At 38.6% G+C, this 19,155-nt stretch overlaps 1 protein-coding gene across 6 annotated transcripts in view; it reads left to right on the top strand.

Annotated features, from left to right (window-relative positions):
* The window catches only part of atp11b (ATPase phospholipid transporting 11B), a 114,744-nt gene that overhangs the window by 33,803 nt on the left and 61,786 nt on the right, over positions 1-19,155 (top strand). For all 6 annotated transcript variants that reach the window (XR_009822064.1, XR_009822063.1, XR_009822065.1 and 3 more), the window contains exons 5-14: positions 2,529-2,636; positions 4,248-4,376; positions 4,695-4,798; positions 7,944-7,991; positions 8,863-8,927; positions 13,431-13,512; positions 13,605-13,755; positions 16,374-16,571; positions 17,680-17,838; positions 17,993-18,180. Coding sequence is in view for 3 of the 6 variants with exons in the window: in XM_062028601.1 (XP_061884585.1) it covers positions 2,529-2,636; positions 4,248-4,376; positions 4,695-4,798; positions 7,944-7,991; positions 8,863-8,927; positions 13,431-13,512; positions 13,605-13,755; positions 16,374-16,571; positions 17,680-17,838; positions 17,993-18,180 (1,232 nt within the window). In the remaining 3 variants the exon portion in view is untranslated. The remainder of the gene's footprint in view (positions 1-2,528; positions 2,637-4,247; positions 4,377-4,694; positions 4,799-7,943; positions 7,992-8,862; positions 8,928-13,430; positions 13,513-13,604; positions 13,756-16,373; positions 16,572-17,679; positions 17,839-17,992; positions 18,181-19,155) is intronic.

The raw sequence follows: 19,155 nt of genomic DNA, 5'->3' as shown, positions 1-19,155 counted from the left end.
GTGCGGCCGTGCTCAGGGGTGTGGTTGCAGTAGTCGAAAGCGGCAGGATGTGAGGATGAAGAGACAGAGGCAGATGCATGCATGCCTGTTGGTCATATTTAGGGTTTCAAAGGGGTGGAAAGTTTCCTGTGAATTTCCGTAAATTTTCCACGGGAAGTTAAGCTCGGGAAGTTTGGAAAAAATTACCATTTTTTGATTATTCAAAGTTGGACACCGTCCATGGGAATTAATGGGAATATACAGGAATTAATGTGGAATTACAGTAATGATATATTATTGGGCACTTGTCTATATGCTGCTGCATCTTTGTGGCATTTTTGACGTAGCTCTTTGCACAGTACCGTAATTTCCGGACTATAAGCCGCTACTTTTTCCCCTCGTTTTGGTCCCTGCGGCTTATACAACGGTGCGGCTTATTTACGGCCTGTTCTTCTCCGACACCGACGAAGAGGATTTCGGTGGTTTTAGTACGCAGGAGGAAGACGATGACACAATGATTAAAGACTGACTTTTCATATACCGGTAGGCTGGTTATTTTGATAACGTACAGGCGAGCACTTTGTATTACTTTGCACCGTTGTATTATTTGTACTCTGCACGAATGCTGTTCGCCATGTCAAAGATGTGAAAGTTAGATTGAATGATTGAAATATTTATTGTTAATAAATGGGACGCTTTGCGTTCCCAAACTGTCATCTCTGTCCCGACAATCCCCTCCGTGGTAGCAGGAACCCCTATATACTACGGTAATTACACATCAAAACCCTGCGGCTTATAGTCGGGTGCGGCTTATATATGGAGCAATCTGTATTTTCCCCTAAATTTAGCTGGTGCGGCTTATAGTCAGGTGCGGCTTATAGTCCGGAAATTACGGTATTTGCAAATGTACACAGCCTTTCTGCCGACATTGGTTGGGGTGAAATGTCTCCACACATCATACGTGGCATTATTCTGTTTGTATTTATTTATTCTTGTAAAACACTAATGTAATGTCACACACACAGATATACTGTAAATAGTCAGCTAAACAATTGGAGTAGTCTTTAAGAATATTTGACTGATGGAAAAATGAATAGAAATAGGCCAGATGAATAAATGAACAGTCAATCCGCATGCTAAATCAAATTATAACCTACATTCTTGTATGACAACAGAATGGCTAGCAGAACAGAAGGCAGAGGAAACAACACCTTTTGATTTAGTATTTGCTAGTTGAACTTTACAGATCAACAAAAAAGGTAAATTCGGATCGCTAATGTTGTTAGCATAAATGAATGGGATTTAACATAGAGAAAATTAGCATCACGGCTAACGGACAAATATTTTGGGTTCATTATGAGACTGTGGTGGTACATAAACCTAGGTAGCTAGAGATGTTGGCCTCAAAATAATTTAACAAGTACAAGAATAGCTAGCTAGCTTGAGTGGAAATCTGCTGGAGTAGTCTACAGTCATACAGTAACAACCTGTATTAAACTTAAATGCCATAGATCAAATATATTTACCCCAGTAATATCATCAACACTTACCTGACTGGATGAAGTCCTTGGGCTCAAATACTAGTGTGGCCTCAAGAGCCCTGCTGTAGTGTGTAGCATGCTGGGAATGATCTGTGCATGTGATGGAAGAATGCACTTCACATGTGATGGAGGAATGCACAGTGCAGGGTTGAAATTCTACTGAATTTGCATTAAATCAGGTTGTTTTAGCTAATAATCATGCTGCAAGATCTAGCATGTTGTATTCAATGTTAATTCCCATATATTCCCGTTAATTCCCATGGAAAGTTTCCAACTTTGAATATTCCCGGAATTTTGCAACCCTAGTCATATTAATACTATTTTTTTTTCCCCCATCATTTTTGCGATCGACCTGGAGGGTCCCTATGATCTAAGATCTACTAGCCGATCGCGAACGACGGGTTGGCGACCCCTGCTGTACGTGGTATCTTTTGTAAATGAAAAAAATGATCGATTCTGAATGGACTCCCCAAAAATCGAATCGAATTGTGCGGTGCCCAAAGATTCACAGCCCTCGTATATAGTGTTTTTGTTCTTCCATCAGTTAATATAAACATATTTGACGTTAAAGGTGTTCTCAAACGTGATGGACCTGCTCAGTGGCTTTATGGTTAGAGCAGTGGTTCTTAACCTTGTTGGAGGTACCGAACTTTATAAATTCCCTCTCACCCAGTCGATTCCTGTCTCTTTTCCCCCTCGATCTCTGCCCTCTATCCTTGACTCTTATTGCTGAACAGAGAAAAAAAACATGTATAATGCTCCTCCTATTTATTCTATTTTCTATACTGTATCTTTATTGATCTATCAACCCTCTTTGTCTCTATCTCAACTTAACATGTGGGGCTCAATTGGAGTGTGGTTCTAGACCTGCCTCAGGAGTAGAAGGCCTTCAGATAATGCATTGTGAATTGGCGCTATTCTGTACACTATAAATACAAGATGACTTGATTTGATGAATGCAGATTGGAAAAACTAACCTAATATTGTTTTAATTGTGTGTCTTTACAGGGCTATGAGGACTGGCTTAGGCACAAGGCTGACAATGAGGTCAACGGTGCTCCTGTGTTTGTTGTTCGAAGTGGAAGCCTGGTCCAGACAAAATCCAAAAACATCAGAGTAAGACAGCGCAATATATACAGTCATGGTCAAAAGTTTACATACACTTGTAAAGAACATAATGTCATGGCTGTCTTGATTCTTTCAATAATTTCTACAACTCTTATTTTTTTGTGATAGAGTGATTGGAACACATACTTGTTAGTCACAAAAAACATTCATGAAGTTTGCTTCTTTTATGAATTTATTATGGGTCTACTGAAAATGTGAGCAAATCTGCTGGGTCAAAAGTATACATACAGCAATGTTAATATTTGCTTACCGTATTTTTCGGACTATAAGTCGCAGTTTTTTTCATAGTTTGGCCGGAGGTGCGACTTATACTCAGGAGCGACTTATGTGTGAAATTATTAACACATTACCGTAAAATATCAAATAATATTATTTAGCTCATTCACGTAAGAGACTAGACGTATAAGATTTCATGGGATTTAGCGATTAGGAGTGACAGATTGTTTGGTAAACGTATAGCATGTTCTATATGTTATAGTTATTTGAATGACTCTTACCATAATATGTTACGTTAACATACCAGGCACGTTCTCAGTTGGTTATTTATGCGTCATATAACGTACACTTATTCAGCCTGTTGTTCACTATTCTTTATTTATTTTAAATTGCCTTTCAAATGTCTATTCTTGGTGTTGGGTTTTATCAAATAATTTTCCCCCAAAAATGCGACTTATATATGTTTTTTTCCTTCTTTATTATGCATTTTCGGCAGGTGCGACTTATACTCTGTAGCGACTTATAGTCCGAAAAATACAGTACATGTCCCTTGGCAAGTTTCACTGCAATAAGGCGCTTTTGGTAGCCATCCACAAGCTTCTGGTTGAATTGTTGACCACTCCTCTTGACAAAATTGGTGTAGTTCAGCTAAATTTGTTGGTTTTCTGACATGGACTTGTTTCTTCAGCATTCTCCACAGAACTTTCCTCCAGGTCTTATCTTTGTCCATTGGGACATCCATCCATCCATTTTCTACCGCTTGTCCCTTTTGGTGTCGTGGGGGGTGCTGGGGCCTAACTTAACATTGCTGTATGTATACTTTTGACCCAGCAGATTTGCTCACATTTTCAGTAGACCCATAATAAATTCATAAAAGAAGCAAACTTCATGAATGTTTTTTGTGACCAACAAGTATGTGCTCCAATCACTCTATCACAAAAAAATAAGAGTTGTAGAAATGATTGGAAACTCAAGACAGCCATGACATTATGTTCTTTACAAGTGTATGTAAACATTTGACCATGACTGTATATACAAACGTGTGTGTGTGTGTGTGTGTGTGTGTGTGTGTGTGTGTGTGTGTGTGTGTGTGTGTGTGTGTGTGTGTGTGTGTGTGTGTGTGTGTGTGTGTGTGTGTGTGTGTGTGTGTGTGTGTGTGTGTGTGTGTGTGTGTGTGTGTGTGTGTGTGTGTGTGTATAAACTGTATGCGCACAATTCTCTTGCTTAAGCTTCACTTTCTCTTATTCTTAATCTCACAGGTTTGAAGGTATATTACGTCTTACATGTACAGTAAATTTAGATTTAGCTTTGAATTCTTTCAATACTGTAATACTATGGCTGCTCGTAAATTCACCAATTTCGATTCAATCAATTTTTGTGCAGGTGGGGGATATTGTCCGTGTGGCTAAAGATGAAACTTTTCCAGTTGACCTGGTGTTGCTATCATCAGAGCGTTCAGATGGTACCTGTCACATTACCACTGCCAGCCTCGATGGGGAGACTAATCTCAAGGTGCGTGCGTGTGTTTGTGAGTGTGTCAGTGGTAGTCAGAGCTGACCTTTAAAATCATGACTATTTGCTGTGGGAAAACGTGTGATAATGCTTTGTGTTGCTGCAGCACCTGTCCAAGGTTACAGAATATTGTTGGTTTTATTGTAATGTGTTATTTAATTGTATTGGTCTTCAGAGCATTGATAAAATGATCAAATACAACGATAACATTTATGACATAAATGCCAGCAATTCCATTTTTTAGTTATTTGATTAAAACGTTACATGTATTTTTTTTCCTCAACATGTAATAAAGTTTCCATCTTTATGTGTTGTTAGACTCACTATTCTGTGGCAGAGACAGCTGTATGCCAGTCCGTGACCCAACTGGAGGCCTTGCAGGCTGTAGTTGAGTGTCAGCAACCAGAAGCTGACCTTTACAGGTAATTTAAAACTGTGTGTACCATACATGCACGTTTTACACGTGAAAATGTTGATAATAGAGATGTCCGATAATGGCTTTTCTGCCGATATCCGATATTCCGATATTGTCCAACTCTTAATTACAGATTCCGATATCAACCGATACCGATATATACAGTCGTGGAATTAACACATTATTATGCCTAATTTTGTTGTGATGCCCCGCTGGATGCATTAAACAATGTAACAAGGTTTTCCAAAATAAATCAACTCAAGTTATGGACAAAAAAATGCCAACATGGCACTGCCATATTTATTATTGAAGTCACAAAGTGGATTACTTTTTTTAACATGCCTCAAAACAGCAGCTTGGAATTTGGGACATGCTCTCCCTGAGAGAGCATGGGGAGGTTGAGGTGGGGGGGTAGGAGGTAGCGGGGGTGTATATTGTAGCGTCCCGGAAGAGTTAGCGCTGCAAGGGGTTCTGGGTATTTGTTCTGTTGTGTTTATGTTGTGTTACGGTGCGGATGTTCACCCGAAATGTGTTTGTCATTCTTGTTTGGTGTGGGTTCACAGTGTGGCGCATATTTGTAACAGTGTTAAAGTTGTTTATACGGTCACCCTCAGTGTGACCTGTATGGCTGTTGACCAAGTATGACTTGCATTCACTTGTGTGTGTGAAAAGCCGTAGATATTATGTGATTGGGCCGGCACGCAAAGGCAGTGCCTTTAAGGTTTATTGGCGCTCTGTACTTCTCCCTACGTCCGTGTACCACTCCGTACAGCGGCGTTTTAAAAAGTCATACATTTTACTTTTTGAAACCGATACCGATAATTTCCGATATTCATTTTAAAGCATTTATCAGGACATCTCTAGTTGATAACAAATGTTTTTTAAGGTCACGGTTCAGTCATGACCAAAATACAAAACATTAACCTGGTTAACTCTTCTGTAAACGGTTGTAATGATTTTTAAACTGCTAACAGGTCATTTTTGAGTAATCCATTTTTTAAATAAAGAATAAAAAATGTTATGTAGGAAAGTGCACCGGTGTAACAGTTCAACAGATTTTTTTTTCGTTTTTAGTAAATAAAAGTTACTTTGTCTTCGTCTAATCCACTTGTCTTTGTCTGCTTAAATATTTTGTCGTGAGTGGTGACGTGTTTTAACAGAAGATTGGATTCTCCTTCACACTATCGCGAGCCTTGACTTCCACTAGCCAACACTGTATTTTTTATGGATCACACACGTGAATATAAATTACACTTTCCCTTCCATATTTAATGTGTACTGTGTTGAAAATTGTTACACCGCTGTACTGTACTCCAGGCCTCAAATTTGAACTTTTTCAGGTCAAGGCATGTATTGCCTTAAAGGAGGCAGTATATATTTTTTATATATATATATAATCATATATAATCATTTAGTGGTAGCCATCCACAAGCTTCTGGCATGTTTCTGGTTGAATTTTTGACCACTCCTCTTGACAAAATTGGTGCAGTTCAGCTAAATGTGTTGGTTTTCTGACATGGACTTGTTTCTTCAGCATTGTCCACACGTTTAAGTCAGGACTTTTTTTTTTTTGGTTGATTGATTGAAACTTCTATTAGTAGATTGCACAGTACAGTACATATTCCGTACAATTGACCACTAAACGGTAACACCCGAATACGTTTTTCAACTTGTTTAAGTCGGGGTCCACGTTAATCAATTCATGGTACAAATATATACTATCATCATAATACAGTCATCACACAAGTTAATAATCATCAGAGTATTTACATTGAATTATTTACATTATTTACAATCCGGGGGGTGGGATGAGGAGGGTTTGATTGATAACAGCACTTCAGTCATCAACAATTGCATCATCAGAGAAATGGGCATTGAAACAGTGTAGGTCTGACTTGGTAGGATATGTACAGCGAGCAGAGAACATAGTGAGTTCAGATAGCATAAGACTTTGGGAAGGCCATTCTAAAACCTTCATTCTAGCCTGATTTAGCCATTCCTTTAACACTTTTAGCGTGTGTTTGGGGTCATTGTCCTGTTGGAACACCCAACTGCGCCCAAGACCCACAGTGTATTTTTTAAAAGAGGATATTTAATATCCATAACACAGGGCTAAAATCTGTTGATCAATTTGGAGCAGAGCCCCTAGGAACAGTAGAGAATAGCAGAGAAAACTCTCTAGACTTGGAGCAGAAATACTTACGCATACGTTTCACTTCACCTGAAAAAAGATGGTAGTCTGTTTTCTCTGTTTCTCAGGTGTGCTGCGCAAACAGTGGCCCCATTCTGTTCCACTCAAGTTTTGCTGTCCTGATTTGCCCTAATCAAAATAATGATCCAGTTTCTACGGTTATCTTACTACCCCCCCCTTACCGTCCGTCCTCCCTGCTGTCACTTTTATGCTGCTCTCTCGTTAGCCTGCCTCTGTATAAGGAAATGTTACGTAAAAAATAATACTGTTATTTATTGCTGGGTGCAGAATTATGGGGACATAATTTTTTCAGTGCCAGATTCTTGCCTACATTAATGTATAGTTGACAGGTATCTGCATTTACGATTATGTGCATGTACAGTATGACAGACACATCAAGCACTGTATTAGGTGGATAAAATGTGATGTTATTGCATGTAATTATCCGTTTTTATTAAATATTGTTCTACAAAAAACAGTCCTATGTACCAATAATTGTCCTCTGTTAATATAAAGCAGTGCTTCTAAAATAGTGCGGCGCGCCCCCCTTGAGGGGTGGGGCTGTATCCAACATGCTTTTTATGCCGTACTAGAATATGACGAAGGGTATATAGCGCTTGGCTTTACCGTGACTACAGTGGAAGACAAGGAAAGACTGGTGTGTTTTCTTTAATGTTAAAACAGATATAATGTTATGCAGAGGTGTACTTATAACAATTTTATAGTCAAATGATGCCTTTTATAGTCGTGGTAGACAGTGTGGGGTGGGTGAACAGTTTCTACCTCTTGGGGTAGCCTAACAGAAAATTATTGAGAAGCACTGATCTAAAGACGCAAAACATTCTGTTGTTTCTAAAGTTGTGTTTTATGTGCATATCAAAGATGCCAAGTAAGTCAATGCTCATTGCTCAACTGTAACTTTTAATGTCAATAGTTTATTGATTTTGGGATTGATTTCCAGGTTTGTTGGCCGAATAACAGTGACTCATCATGGGGAGGAGACAGTGAGGTAAGATCTTTTTTTAATCTGCCTTCAGAGTGTGTAAAATGTCTTACACACATTTTACACACAGTGTGTATAATATTTTATTAAGAAGCTGCTATGTGGAGCTCTGAGCACTAAAATACAATCTTTATATATATATATATATATATATATATATATATATATATATATATATATATATATATATATATATATATATATATATATATATATATATATATATATATATACATATATATTTAAATAAGTATCTCAACAATAATACTTGCCCATGTGGCTGAACAGGACAGTTAAAAAAATTTGTTTAAATTAATTAAAAAAAATTAAAAAATTGTTTAAATAATGTAAATTAAAATAAATAAATTAAAATATGTATTTTTTAATACAATAAAAATTTACAAAATACAAAATTATTCCCAATGAGCATGCTTCACTCAACAGAACAGCGACAATGCAAAAATATCAGCCCTTTTAAAAAAATAAATACAAGTACAGTACAAAAGTACAGTACAGAGTTCCTACTGCTCCAAGGAGCAGTAGGAAAAAACAACACAGCCGAAAGAGAGAGTACACAATTGCTAGACGAACCTGAGCTGTTTCTGATTGACAGCTAATAACACCAATCATTGCATTTCGGTGTCAAAATCAGGGGCCCCTGATTGGGTAGGGCTCCTGGGCTTCAGCCCAGGTAAACCCGTGCATTAAGGCGACCTTGCCAATGAGACAAAACTGCTCAAATACAATTAACATTAATGCTTAATACAAGTTACGCATTTTGTTTGGAAGCGTTTCCCCCACTGTCTTTTCATGTGTATTTAAGTCTTGTGACCCACCTATTTTTATTTAATATTGTGTAATTTTGTTTTTATTTCAGACCGCTCGGTCCAGAAAACTTGTTGCTGCGAGGGGCCAGGTTGAAAAATACCAAAGAGATCTTTGGTAAGTTACACTAATGAGATATTAAGAGGAGTGGCAGAAAAAGCTCATTTAAAACTGCAATTTAAAAAAAAAAAAAGTTTAAAAAATAGCTTAATTCCTGTTTCGAAGTCATTACTTTCTACAACCCAATACTGATACTAAATCCTACATCCTAATCAGTGCTTCCCATGAACTGCCAAGATACCTGTGGCGGTGGGGGCGTGGCTATGGGCGTGGTCACCATGACATCATCGAGTAATTTGCATAATTTACTACAATGATATGATTTTCTCTAAAAAGGCTCAAAAAATGTATACTTACTAATTAATAATAACAGTTTTGTTTTAAACGTCCATCCATCCATTTTACATTATGAATACACAAAAGATAACTACTACAGTATCAAATTAGTATTAGTATCTGAAGCACCGTCTCCACGTGTGTTTATTGACAACAGGGTTATAACCTGGACACGTTAGCTCGTCGGTATGGTAACAGGTGACTGTTACTGCGTGCGTCTGCCTCGGCCCCCGAGTCAAATAGCGAGCGGCGGTGTTAATGAAGCATCGTCAGGCTGCTCACCGTCAGTGAAACGCTCGGTGAAATCGCGGATTAACGTTAAATATATGACGAGCCGCGAGCGATGCAGCTATAACCTATCTCACCTGGTAGAGCACCCGCTGCGGCGACCCAGTTTGATCCCACCTGACAGTCGCTTTGCTCCGCGTCAATCCCCCCTCTCACCCTCTCTCCCCCCTCCCCCGTCTCTCTCCAGCTGTCCTTTCAAAATAAATGCATTCAAATCCCGAAAATAAAAATTAAGAAAATCCGAGTCTTGGCGGACGTAATTCTTTCGTGGCGGGCCGCCACAAATAAATGAATGTGTGGGAAACACTGCTAATGTTTTGTAAGTTTTCCCCCTATATAGACATGAAATATTTGGAATTTTATTTTGTTAGCTTTATTTCAACAAGGGGAGAACGAAAAAAAAATTGAAAATAAATTATTAAAATAAGAAATTAGTTCCATTTGTATAGTTACGGACAGATTCCTTACCTTTTTTCACAATCATCCTTATCTCACAATAAGATATTTAATGGAGATGCAGAGCTTGTCTGGTATAGTTCTTGTTGATTGGTGAAAAAATACTTACTTTCCTCAATCAAATACATATATATATATATATATATATATATTGTGGGCGGAGAGTGTGATCAGCGCGCCTGCAGGAGCAAAGGTCACCGCCTCTGTCCATGGTGCTGAAGACAGAGCACCATCAGACGGGGGCGTGGCATGTGCTGACGGCAAGACACAGCTGGCAGGTGATTAGATTTCACAGGTGGTATGTGTTAATCTAATCATCTGTTGTCTTTAACAGTAAGCGGCCGGGAGCAGAGGGGGAGAGAGGTACGGACGTGGCTGAAAAGTCACGTTCTGTGAGAAGGAATCAGTTGATAAAACATATGAGAATTAAAACTTTGTTAAAACCTGCAAGCTTGGATCCTGTGAAGTGTCTGTCAGTCGGACCGCTAGAAAGCGACTTCCACATATACTGTGTATATATATATATATATATATATATATATATATATATATATATATATATATATATATATATATATATATATATATATATACATACCGTATTTTCCGCACCGTAAGCCGCACCTTCAATGAATGGCATATTTCAAAACTTTGTTTACCTATTAGCCGCCCCGTGTTTTTAGCCGCACCTACGCTACGCTAAAGGGAATGTCAAAAGAAGAGTCAGATAGGTCAGTCAAACTTTAATAATATATTACAAACCAGCGTTCTAACAACTCTGTTCACTCCCAAAATGTAATGTGCAAAATTGCAATCACAAAAATAGTAACACTCAAAATAGTGCAGAGCAATAGCAACATCAATAACTCAACGTTGCTCATACGTTAATGTCACACAACACACAAAATAAACATTTAAAGCTCACTTTCTGAAGTTATTACTCATCCACAAATCCCTCCAATTATTCTTCTTCGGTGTGCTTCACTTGTTTTTTGACACCATCTGTGATGTGGACGCGCATGGACTCGTAGATCAACTGGGACGGAGCTGCGTGAAAAAAGTCACCCGGTCTCTTCGCTCATTTTTTCTTCATCCATTCATCCCTTCGAGTTAGCTTTTATGATGACGCCGGCTGGAAAGTTCTCTTTTGTCAAGGTCTTCCTTTTGAATATCACCGTGGGTGGAAGTTTCTGGCCGTTAGCATGGCAAGCTAGAACCACAGTGAAGGACGACTTCTCATTCCCTGTGGTGCGAATATTCACCGTACGTGCTCCCGTTGTATCCACAGTGCGGTTCACATGAATATCAAACGTCAGTGGAACCTTGTACGCGTGTCTCTTAGTAGGAGCCATTTTGTGGTCTTTACAGAAACACACAAATGAAATGAAACATAATATCCGCGCGCTTCTTCTACTACGGGGGCGGGTACTCACCTTGGCGGTTGCTTACAGTAGAAGAAGAAGCGCTTCCTCTTTTATGGGGGCGGTTGCTTACCGTAGAAGAAGAAGCGCTTCCTCTTCTACGGGGAAAAAAGATGGCGGCGGTTTACCGTAGTTGCCAGACCTAAACTTTATGAAAATAAATATTAATATTAATCCATATATAAGGCGCACCGGGTTATTAGCCGCACTGTCAGCTTTTGAGAATAATTGTGGTTTTTAGGTGCGGCTTATGGTGCGGAAAATACGGTATATATATATATATATATATATATATATACACCTGTGTATATATATAATTAATGTCGGATAGAATGCTAATGCTAAAAGTTTGATAACAGACCACCTCAAAAAAATGGAATGGAATTTTTTTTTAGCTGAATAAAACACCAACATTTACAATATAAACTATGACCGATATAACACTGAATATTAAGAACATATGAACGTCGCTCCTCTTTTACTTCTCAGACCACCTCCTCAATTAACATCTTTTACAATCAAGCAAAACGCAACAAAAATGTCACAAACATGGTGAAATATGAAAGCAAAGGGTAAAAATACACCCACAATCTAATATAATATCCCTTTTTAGCAAAACTTTGTTGTAAAAATCTGCTTCTGTGTCTGCCCCTGACACCCACGTTTCAGGCTGGCTGCTCTGTAAACCTCGACCACTCTGCTTCGTGCCTCATCTGCCTGGAGCTGCTGTGACGTAGATTTCCATAATAACCCGTGTGTCACTTAAAAGCGCAGATTCCAGCCATTTGAATTCTTTCTGCAGTTCAAAACTTCCAGAAAATTGTAAAGGACACTCACTGCCCATCATATTGGCGGTTACTATTTTGATTATAGATGTCCGATAATATAGGACTGCCGATATTATCGGCTGATAAATGCTCTAAAATGTGGTATCGGAAATTATCGGTATCTGTTTCAAAAAGTAAAATGTATGACTTTTTAAAACGCTGCTGTACGGAGTAGTAAACAGACGTAGGGAGAAGTACAGAGCGCCAATAAACCTTAAAGGCAATGCTTTTGCGTGCCGGCCCAGTCACATAATATCTACGGCTTTTCACACACACAAGTGAATGCAAGGCATACTTGGTCAACAGCCATACAGGTCACACTGAGGGTGACCATATAAACAACTTTAACACTGTTACAAATATGCGCCACACTGTGAACCCACACCAAACAAGAATGACAAACACATTTCGGGAGAACATCCGCACCGTAACACAACATAAACACAACATAACAAATACCCAGAACCCCTTGCAGCACTAACTCTTCCGGGACGCTACAATATCCCCCCCAACCCCGCCCACCTCAACCTCTTCATGCATGTCCCAAATTCCAAGCTGCTGTTTTAAGGCATGTTAAAAAAAATAATGCACTTTGTGACTTCAATAATAAATATGGCAGTGCCATGTTGGCATTTTTTTCCATAACTTCAGTTGATTTATTTTGGAAAACCTTGTTACATTGTTTAATGCTTCAAGCGGGGCATCACAACAAAATTAGGCATAATAATGTGTTAATTCCACGACTCTATATATCAGTATCGGTTGATATCGGAATCGGTAATTAAGAGTTGGACAATATCGTAATATCGGATATTGGCAAAAAAGCCATTATCGGACATCTCTAGACACTGCCCATCATATTGGCGGTTACTATTTAGATGTTAAAAAAAACGTACGGTGGGCCGAATTTAAAATTCTAACGGCTCTTACTTGCCCTGATGTATAATCTTTCTTTATTGATTTTTTCTGGATTTATTATTGACATTCTGTTTCTCACGGTTAAACATACAAAAACATTCTGGACTGGCTAAGTCTTTGTAGCATGCTGTACTTATTTCCCCAACTGTAACTGACAAGAGGTACTGATTTTGTCTTATAGTAAAGCCTAGTAAACTGTAAATCTCATTGATCTTTGTGTCTTTATTTCTTCAATGCTTAAATGATCAAATGTTCACTTGCCAATGTCACAAAGTTTCATGCAGTGCAGTCAGTTAGTCTTCTGTGTGTTTTAGGTGTTGCAGTTTATACAGGAATGGAGTCCAAAATGGCCCTCAACTATAAGTGCAAGTCTCAGAAACGCTCTGCAGTAGAGAAGTGAGCATTGACATTTTCAAACCAACATAAGTAAATATGGCTATGTTTAAATGTATCCATTGTGCACTGCCTTTTTTCCCCCACCGTATCAGGTCTATGAATACTTTCCTCATCATCTACTTGTGCATCCTGCTGTTCGAAGCCATCCTCAGCACCATTCTGAAGTATGCCTGGCAGGCGGAGGATAAATGGGACGAGCCGTTCTACAACCAAAAGACAGAACAGGAGAAAAACAGCAGCCCGGTTAGTTGGCTGTTTTTTTAGAGGTGCAGGCAATCAGCTCCAAATATGAAATAGAGACGGGACTGAAAAAGCACTGTCCTCTCCTTTTACATCTAAGGAACTGTAACTTTCCACTTTTATTTTCCCTTCAAAAAGGTTTTAGTTTTATGATAAGACTTTTGCATGCACAAAAATTACCATCTCATTAAAGCTATCCACCTATTGACTAACATATTGGGATGATAATACCAGCTACATTACTTTTCCCTTGCATTCAGACAAAAAGGAATAAAAGCAACAATAACAGCAGCTGCATGTTCAGTCAATGGCCCCAACTCTATTTTCCAGCAAAAAAAACCCATTACTAATAATTATTAGGGTTGTCAAAAATAACAAGTTAACTCATGTGATTAATCCAAAAAAAGGATCACATTAATCATGTATATGTGCAGATTAATCACACAATTTATTTTGAGCGTAAATGCGCCTTTACCTTACCTGTGGATGTTTACCTGAAAGGCCTCGCGAGTTGTCATATAGGCAGTGATCAGTTCAGTGCATAGTTCCGGTAAATTGCGGAAATTTACCACGGGAAGTTAAGCTCGGGAAGTTTGGAAATATTGACCATTTTTTTATTATTTAAAGTTGGACACCGTCCATGGGATTTAATGGGAATGAATGGGGAATTACAATAATGATATATTATTGGGCACTTGTCTATATGCTGCTGCATCTTTGACGTAGCTCTTTGCACAGTATTTGCAAATGTACACAGCCTTTCTGCCTACATTGGTTGGGGTGAAATGTCTCCACACATCATACGTGGCATTATTCTGTTTGTATTTATTTATTTTTGTAAAACACTAATGCAATGCCACACACAGATATAAATAGTCAGCTAAACAATTGGAGTAGTCTTTAAAAATATTTGACTGATGGACAAATGAATAGAAATAGGCCAGATGAATAAATGAACAGTCAATCAGCATGCTAAATCAAACTATAACCTACATTCTTGTATGACAACAGAATGGCTAGCAGAACAGAAGGCAGAGGAAACTACACCTTTTGATTTAGTATTTGCTAGTTGAACTTTACACATCACAAAAAAGGTCAATTCGGATAGCTAACGTTGTTAGCATAAATGAATAGGAATTAACAGAGGAAAATTAGCATCACGGCTAACGGAGAAATATTTTCGCTTCATTATGAGACTGTGGTGGTACATAAACCTAGCTAGCTAGAGATATTGGCCCCAAAATCATTTAACAAGTACAGGAACAGCTAGCTAGCTTGAGTGGAAGTCTGCTGGAGTAGTCTACAGTCATACAGTAACAAGCAATTACACCTCTATTACACTTAAATACCATAGATCAAATATATTTACCCCAGTAATATCATCAACACTTACCTGACTGGATGAAGTCCTTGGGCTCAAATACTAGTGTGGCCTCAATAGCCCTGCTGTAGTGTGTAGCATGCTGGGAATTATCTGTGCATGTGATGGAGGAATGCACAGTACAGGGTTGAAATTCAACTGAATTTGCATTAAATCAGGTTGTTTTAGCTAATAATCATGCTGCAAGATCTAGCATGTTGCATTCAATGTTTATTCCCATTAATTTCCCATTAATTCCCATGGAAAGTTTCCAACTTTGAATATTCCTGGAATTTTACAACCCTAGTCAGGACACTCAGACTAATGTGCTCACTGACAAATTTAACTTCAAAATACACCCCGACGGTAATTTAGATACAACTGTTAGCAAGTTTTAATCAAATAAATGACAGGCATTCAAGTAAAACATTTAAATAATGTTCCTGTATGACATTCTTACAATAACATTTTATGTGTGTCTAAATTGTGGGCTCTTTTGTAAGTTAATTTGAATTATGCAAGCAAGTAATAACCTGTTGATTAAACATGATTAATCAAAATTCCAAAGTGTGATTAATCTGACTACTAATTATCAATCAATTAGTCAATTAAAGTTTACTTTTATAGTCCTTATAACCTACTCAGTGGCATAGTGGTTAGAGTGTCCGCCCTGAGATCGGTAGGTTGTGAGTTCAAACCCCGGCCGAGTAATACCAAAGACTATAAAAATGGGAGCCATTACCTCCCTGCTTGGCACTCAGCAACAAGGGTTGGAATTGGGGGTTAAATCACCCAAAATTATTCCCGGGCGCGGCACCGCTGCTGCTCACTGCTCCCCTCACCTCCCAGGGGGTGAACAAGGGGATGGGTCAAATGCAGAGGGCAAATTTCACCACACCTAGTGTGTGTGTGTGACTATCATTGGTACTTTAGCTTAACTTAATCACAAATGTTTCAAAGGGCTGCACGAGCCTCGACGACATCCTCTGCTCAGATACCACATTGTTAATTATGTAATTAGATAATACCGCATTCTTAATTTTTTTATTGAACTCTCTAAAACTGTATATGGGTTGGATTCTGGCATATGTATTCAATTTAATCATTATTTATATTTCTTCTTTGCTGAAAGTCAGATGTGTACTTACTGTTAAACATTCTAATCTCTTAACATACATAAGGTTTGGTTTTTTTTTGTATACCCACTAACTCATTCATCCTCCATAATGAAATAAAAGTTGTCCTCGTTTACCTCCTGCAGATCTTGAAATTCATCTCCGACTTCTTGGCATTCCTGGTCCTGTACAATTTTATCATCCCCATCTCACTCTATGTTACTGTGGAGATGCAGAAGTTCCTTGGCTCCTTTTTCATAGGCTGGGATATGGACCTGTACCATGAGGAGAGTGACCAGAAAGCTCAAGTCAACACCTCAGACCTCAATGAGGAACTTGGCCAGGTATGAAACAGAGGAAAAAAGGGTAAAAATACAGTCGTGGTCAAAAGTTTACATACACTTGTAAAGAACATAATGTCATGGCTGTCTTGAGTTTCCAATCATTTCTACAACTCTTAACTCTTTGTGATAGAGTGATTGGTGCACATACTTGTTGGTCACAAAAAACATTCATGAAGTTTGGTTCCTTTATGAATTTATTATGGGTCTACTGAAAATGTGAGCAAATGTGCTGGGTCAAAAGTATACATACAGCAATGTTAATATTTGCTTACATGTCCCTTGGCAAGTTTCACTGCAATAAGGCGCTTTTGGTAGCCATCCACAAGCTTCTGCTTGAATTTTTGACCACTCCTCTTGACAAAATTGGTGCAGTTCAGCTAAATTTGTTGGTTTTCTGACATGGACTTGTTTCTTCAGCATTGTCCACACGTTTAAGTCAGGACTTTGGGAAGGCCATTCCAAATCTTTAATTCTAGCCTGATTTAGCCATTTCTTTTACCACTGCTGACGTGTGTTTGGGATCATTGTCCTGTTGGAACACCCAACTGTGCCCAAGACTCAACCTCCGGGCTGATGATTTTAGGTTGTCCTGAAGAATTTTGGAGGTAATCCTCCTTTTTCATTGTCCCATTTACTCTCTGTAAAGCACCAGTTCCATTGGCACTCAAAACAGGCCCAAAGCATAATACTACCACCACCATGCTTGACGGTAGGAGTGGTGTTCCTGGGATTAAAGGCCACACCTTTTCTCCTCCAAACATATTGCTGGGTATTGTGGCCAAAAAGCTACATTTTTGTTTTAGCTGACCACACAGCTGTCCTCCAGAAGGTCTTATCTTTGTCCATGTGATGTCAGATGAAACAAAAATGGACATAAACTTCATGAATGTTTTTTGTGGTGTTCCAATCACTCTATCACAAAAAAATAAGAGTTGTAGAAATTATTGGAAACTCAAGACAGCCATGACATGTTCTTTACAAGTGTATGTAAACTTTTGACCACGACTATATATTACCACAAACTATTTTTTGGGCGCAACGTGTTAACTTGTTAAACTCTTCAAGGTTGTTCTAAAACAACACACTGTTTTTTGGGTTTTTTTTACAGGTTGAGTATGTGTTTACCGACAAGACGGGTACACTAACAGAAAATGAAATGCAATTCCGGGAATGTTCGATTAATGGAAACAAATATCGGGAAGTTAATGGCAAACTGGTGCCAGAGGGACTGACTGAAGATTCGCCAGATGGCTCTACACCTAACTTGGTAATGTGCATACCATCAGATGACTATTTCCATTATGGGGCTCTTCAAAAAAAATGGTGTATTAGTCCAAAATTGTGAATATTACTGTACAATTCTCATCATGTCTGCTGATATATATAACTTGTTGTTTTTCCCACTCGTCCTCTTCATTCAGGTTGGAGAGGAATTGTTATTTCTCAAAGCGGTTTCACTGTGTCACACAGTTCAGATCAGCTACGACCAGCCAGACTGCCTGTCTGGGACAGGAGACCCATTCTCCCATGTTAATGGGTTTTCGTCTAATGAAATGGAATACTATGCTTCTTCGCCAGATGAAAAAGCGTTAGTTGAGGCAATGAAGAGGTAAAGTTTAAATTGAAGTGATTTAAAAAGACAATTTAAGTTTGTAATTATTGGGGCAAAGCGTGCACTTATGTCCTTTTTTTTTTTAAATAAATAAAAAACAGACACTTTGTCAGGCTCAAACACTGATGACATCTATTAAAAAAGACAAGAAGCAAAGAATTAAGCAGAGACAGAATTCAATTTGGCTCAATTTGAGGAGAAACGTCTGGACTGTACCCTTGCACAGTTCCACCACGCTCTGGCGGAAGATTGTACGCCACCTCTTTTATTTGGACTTTCCCTGGTTACATGGCAACAGCTGTTTCTAAGGGACGTGGGTCGTAAACAGCCATCGCCTTTGGTTACAGAACAGTTCAAAGAAAAGGTCGTAAAAGAGTTCACAGAAAAGGTCGTAAAACAGTTCACAGAAAAGGTCGCCTTGAGGGGAGTCAGGCCCTGCTTCCTCTCCGCTTTGTAGTTCTTGGGCTAAAGACAATATCTTTCTGTTGATTACAATACATGAAAGAAACAGAACACCTTCATGTTGCTTCCCACCCTACACAGTGGAGTTTTGCAAGCCTTTTGATTGGTAGGATTAAAGACAGCTTTTGTCCTCTCGCCGGGAACTCAATGTAACACAAAGTTTTGTGATAACTTAGATACAATTATTCTAACACACTTCTATTTTAAGGTGAATTTATGTTCAAGCTTCAAGCAACTTTTTAGATTTGAAATTTAGACCGAATTTGCACAGACTGTAGCTGAAAAATTAGGAAGGCTGCAAGTTTTAGACCAGGCCTTTTTGCCGGTGACCCAAGGGCCAAATCCGGCCTGGGAGTAACACCAGACCAGCCTTCAAGTTCTGTTCAAAACTTGGAAGACAGACATTTTTGCAGCAAATTCACAAAACACGAGAGTGCTCCTGTTGTATAGAGGAATTTGGACCCCTGTAAACACATTGGCAAATCCTTGTATTGATATTTTAAAATGGTT

Source organism: Entelurus aequoreus, linkage group LG19 (genome assembly GCF_033978785.1).
Source record: "Entelurus aequoreus isolate RoL-2023_Sb linkage group LG19, RoL_Eaeq_v1.1, whole genome shotgun sequence".
NCBI classification, from domain to species: domain Eukaryota; kingdom Metazoa; phylum Chordata; class Actinopteri; order Syngnathiformes; family Syngnathidae; genus Entelurus; species Entelurus aequoreus.
This window is presented reverse-complemented; position numbering and strand designations above follow the sequence as displayed.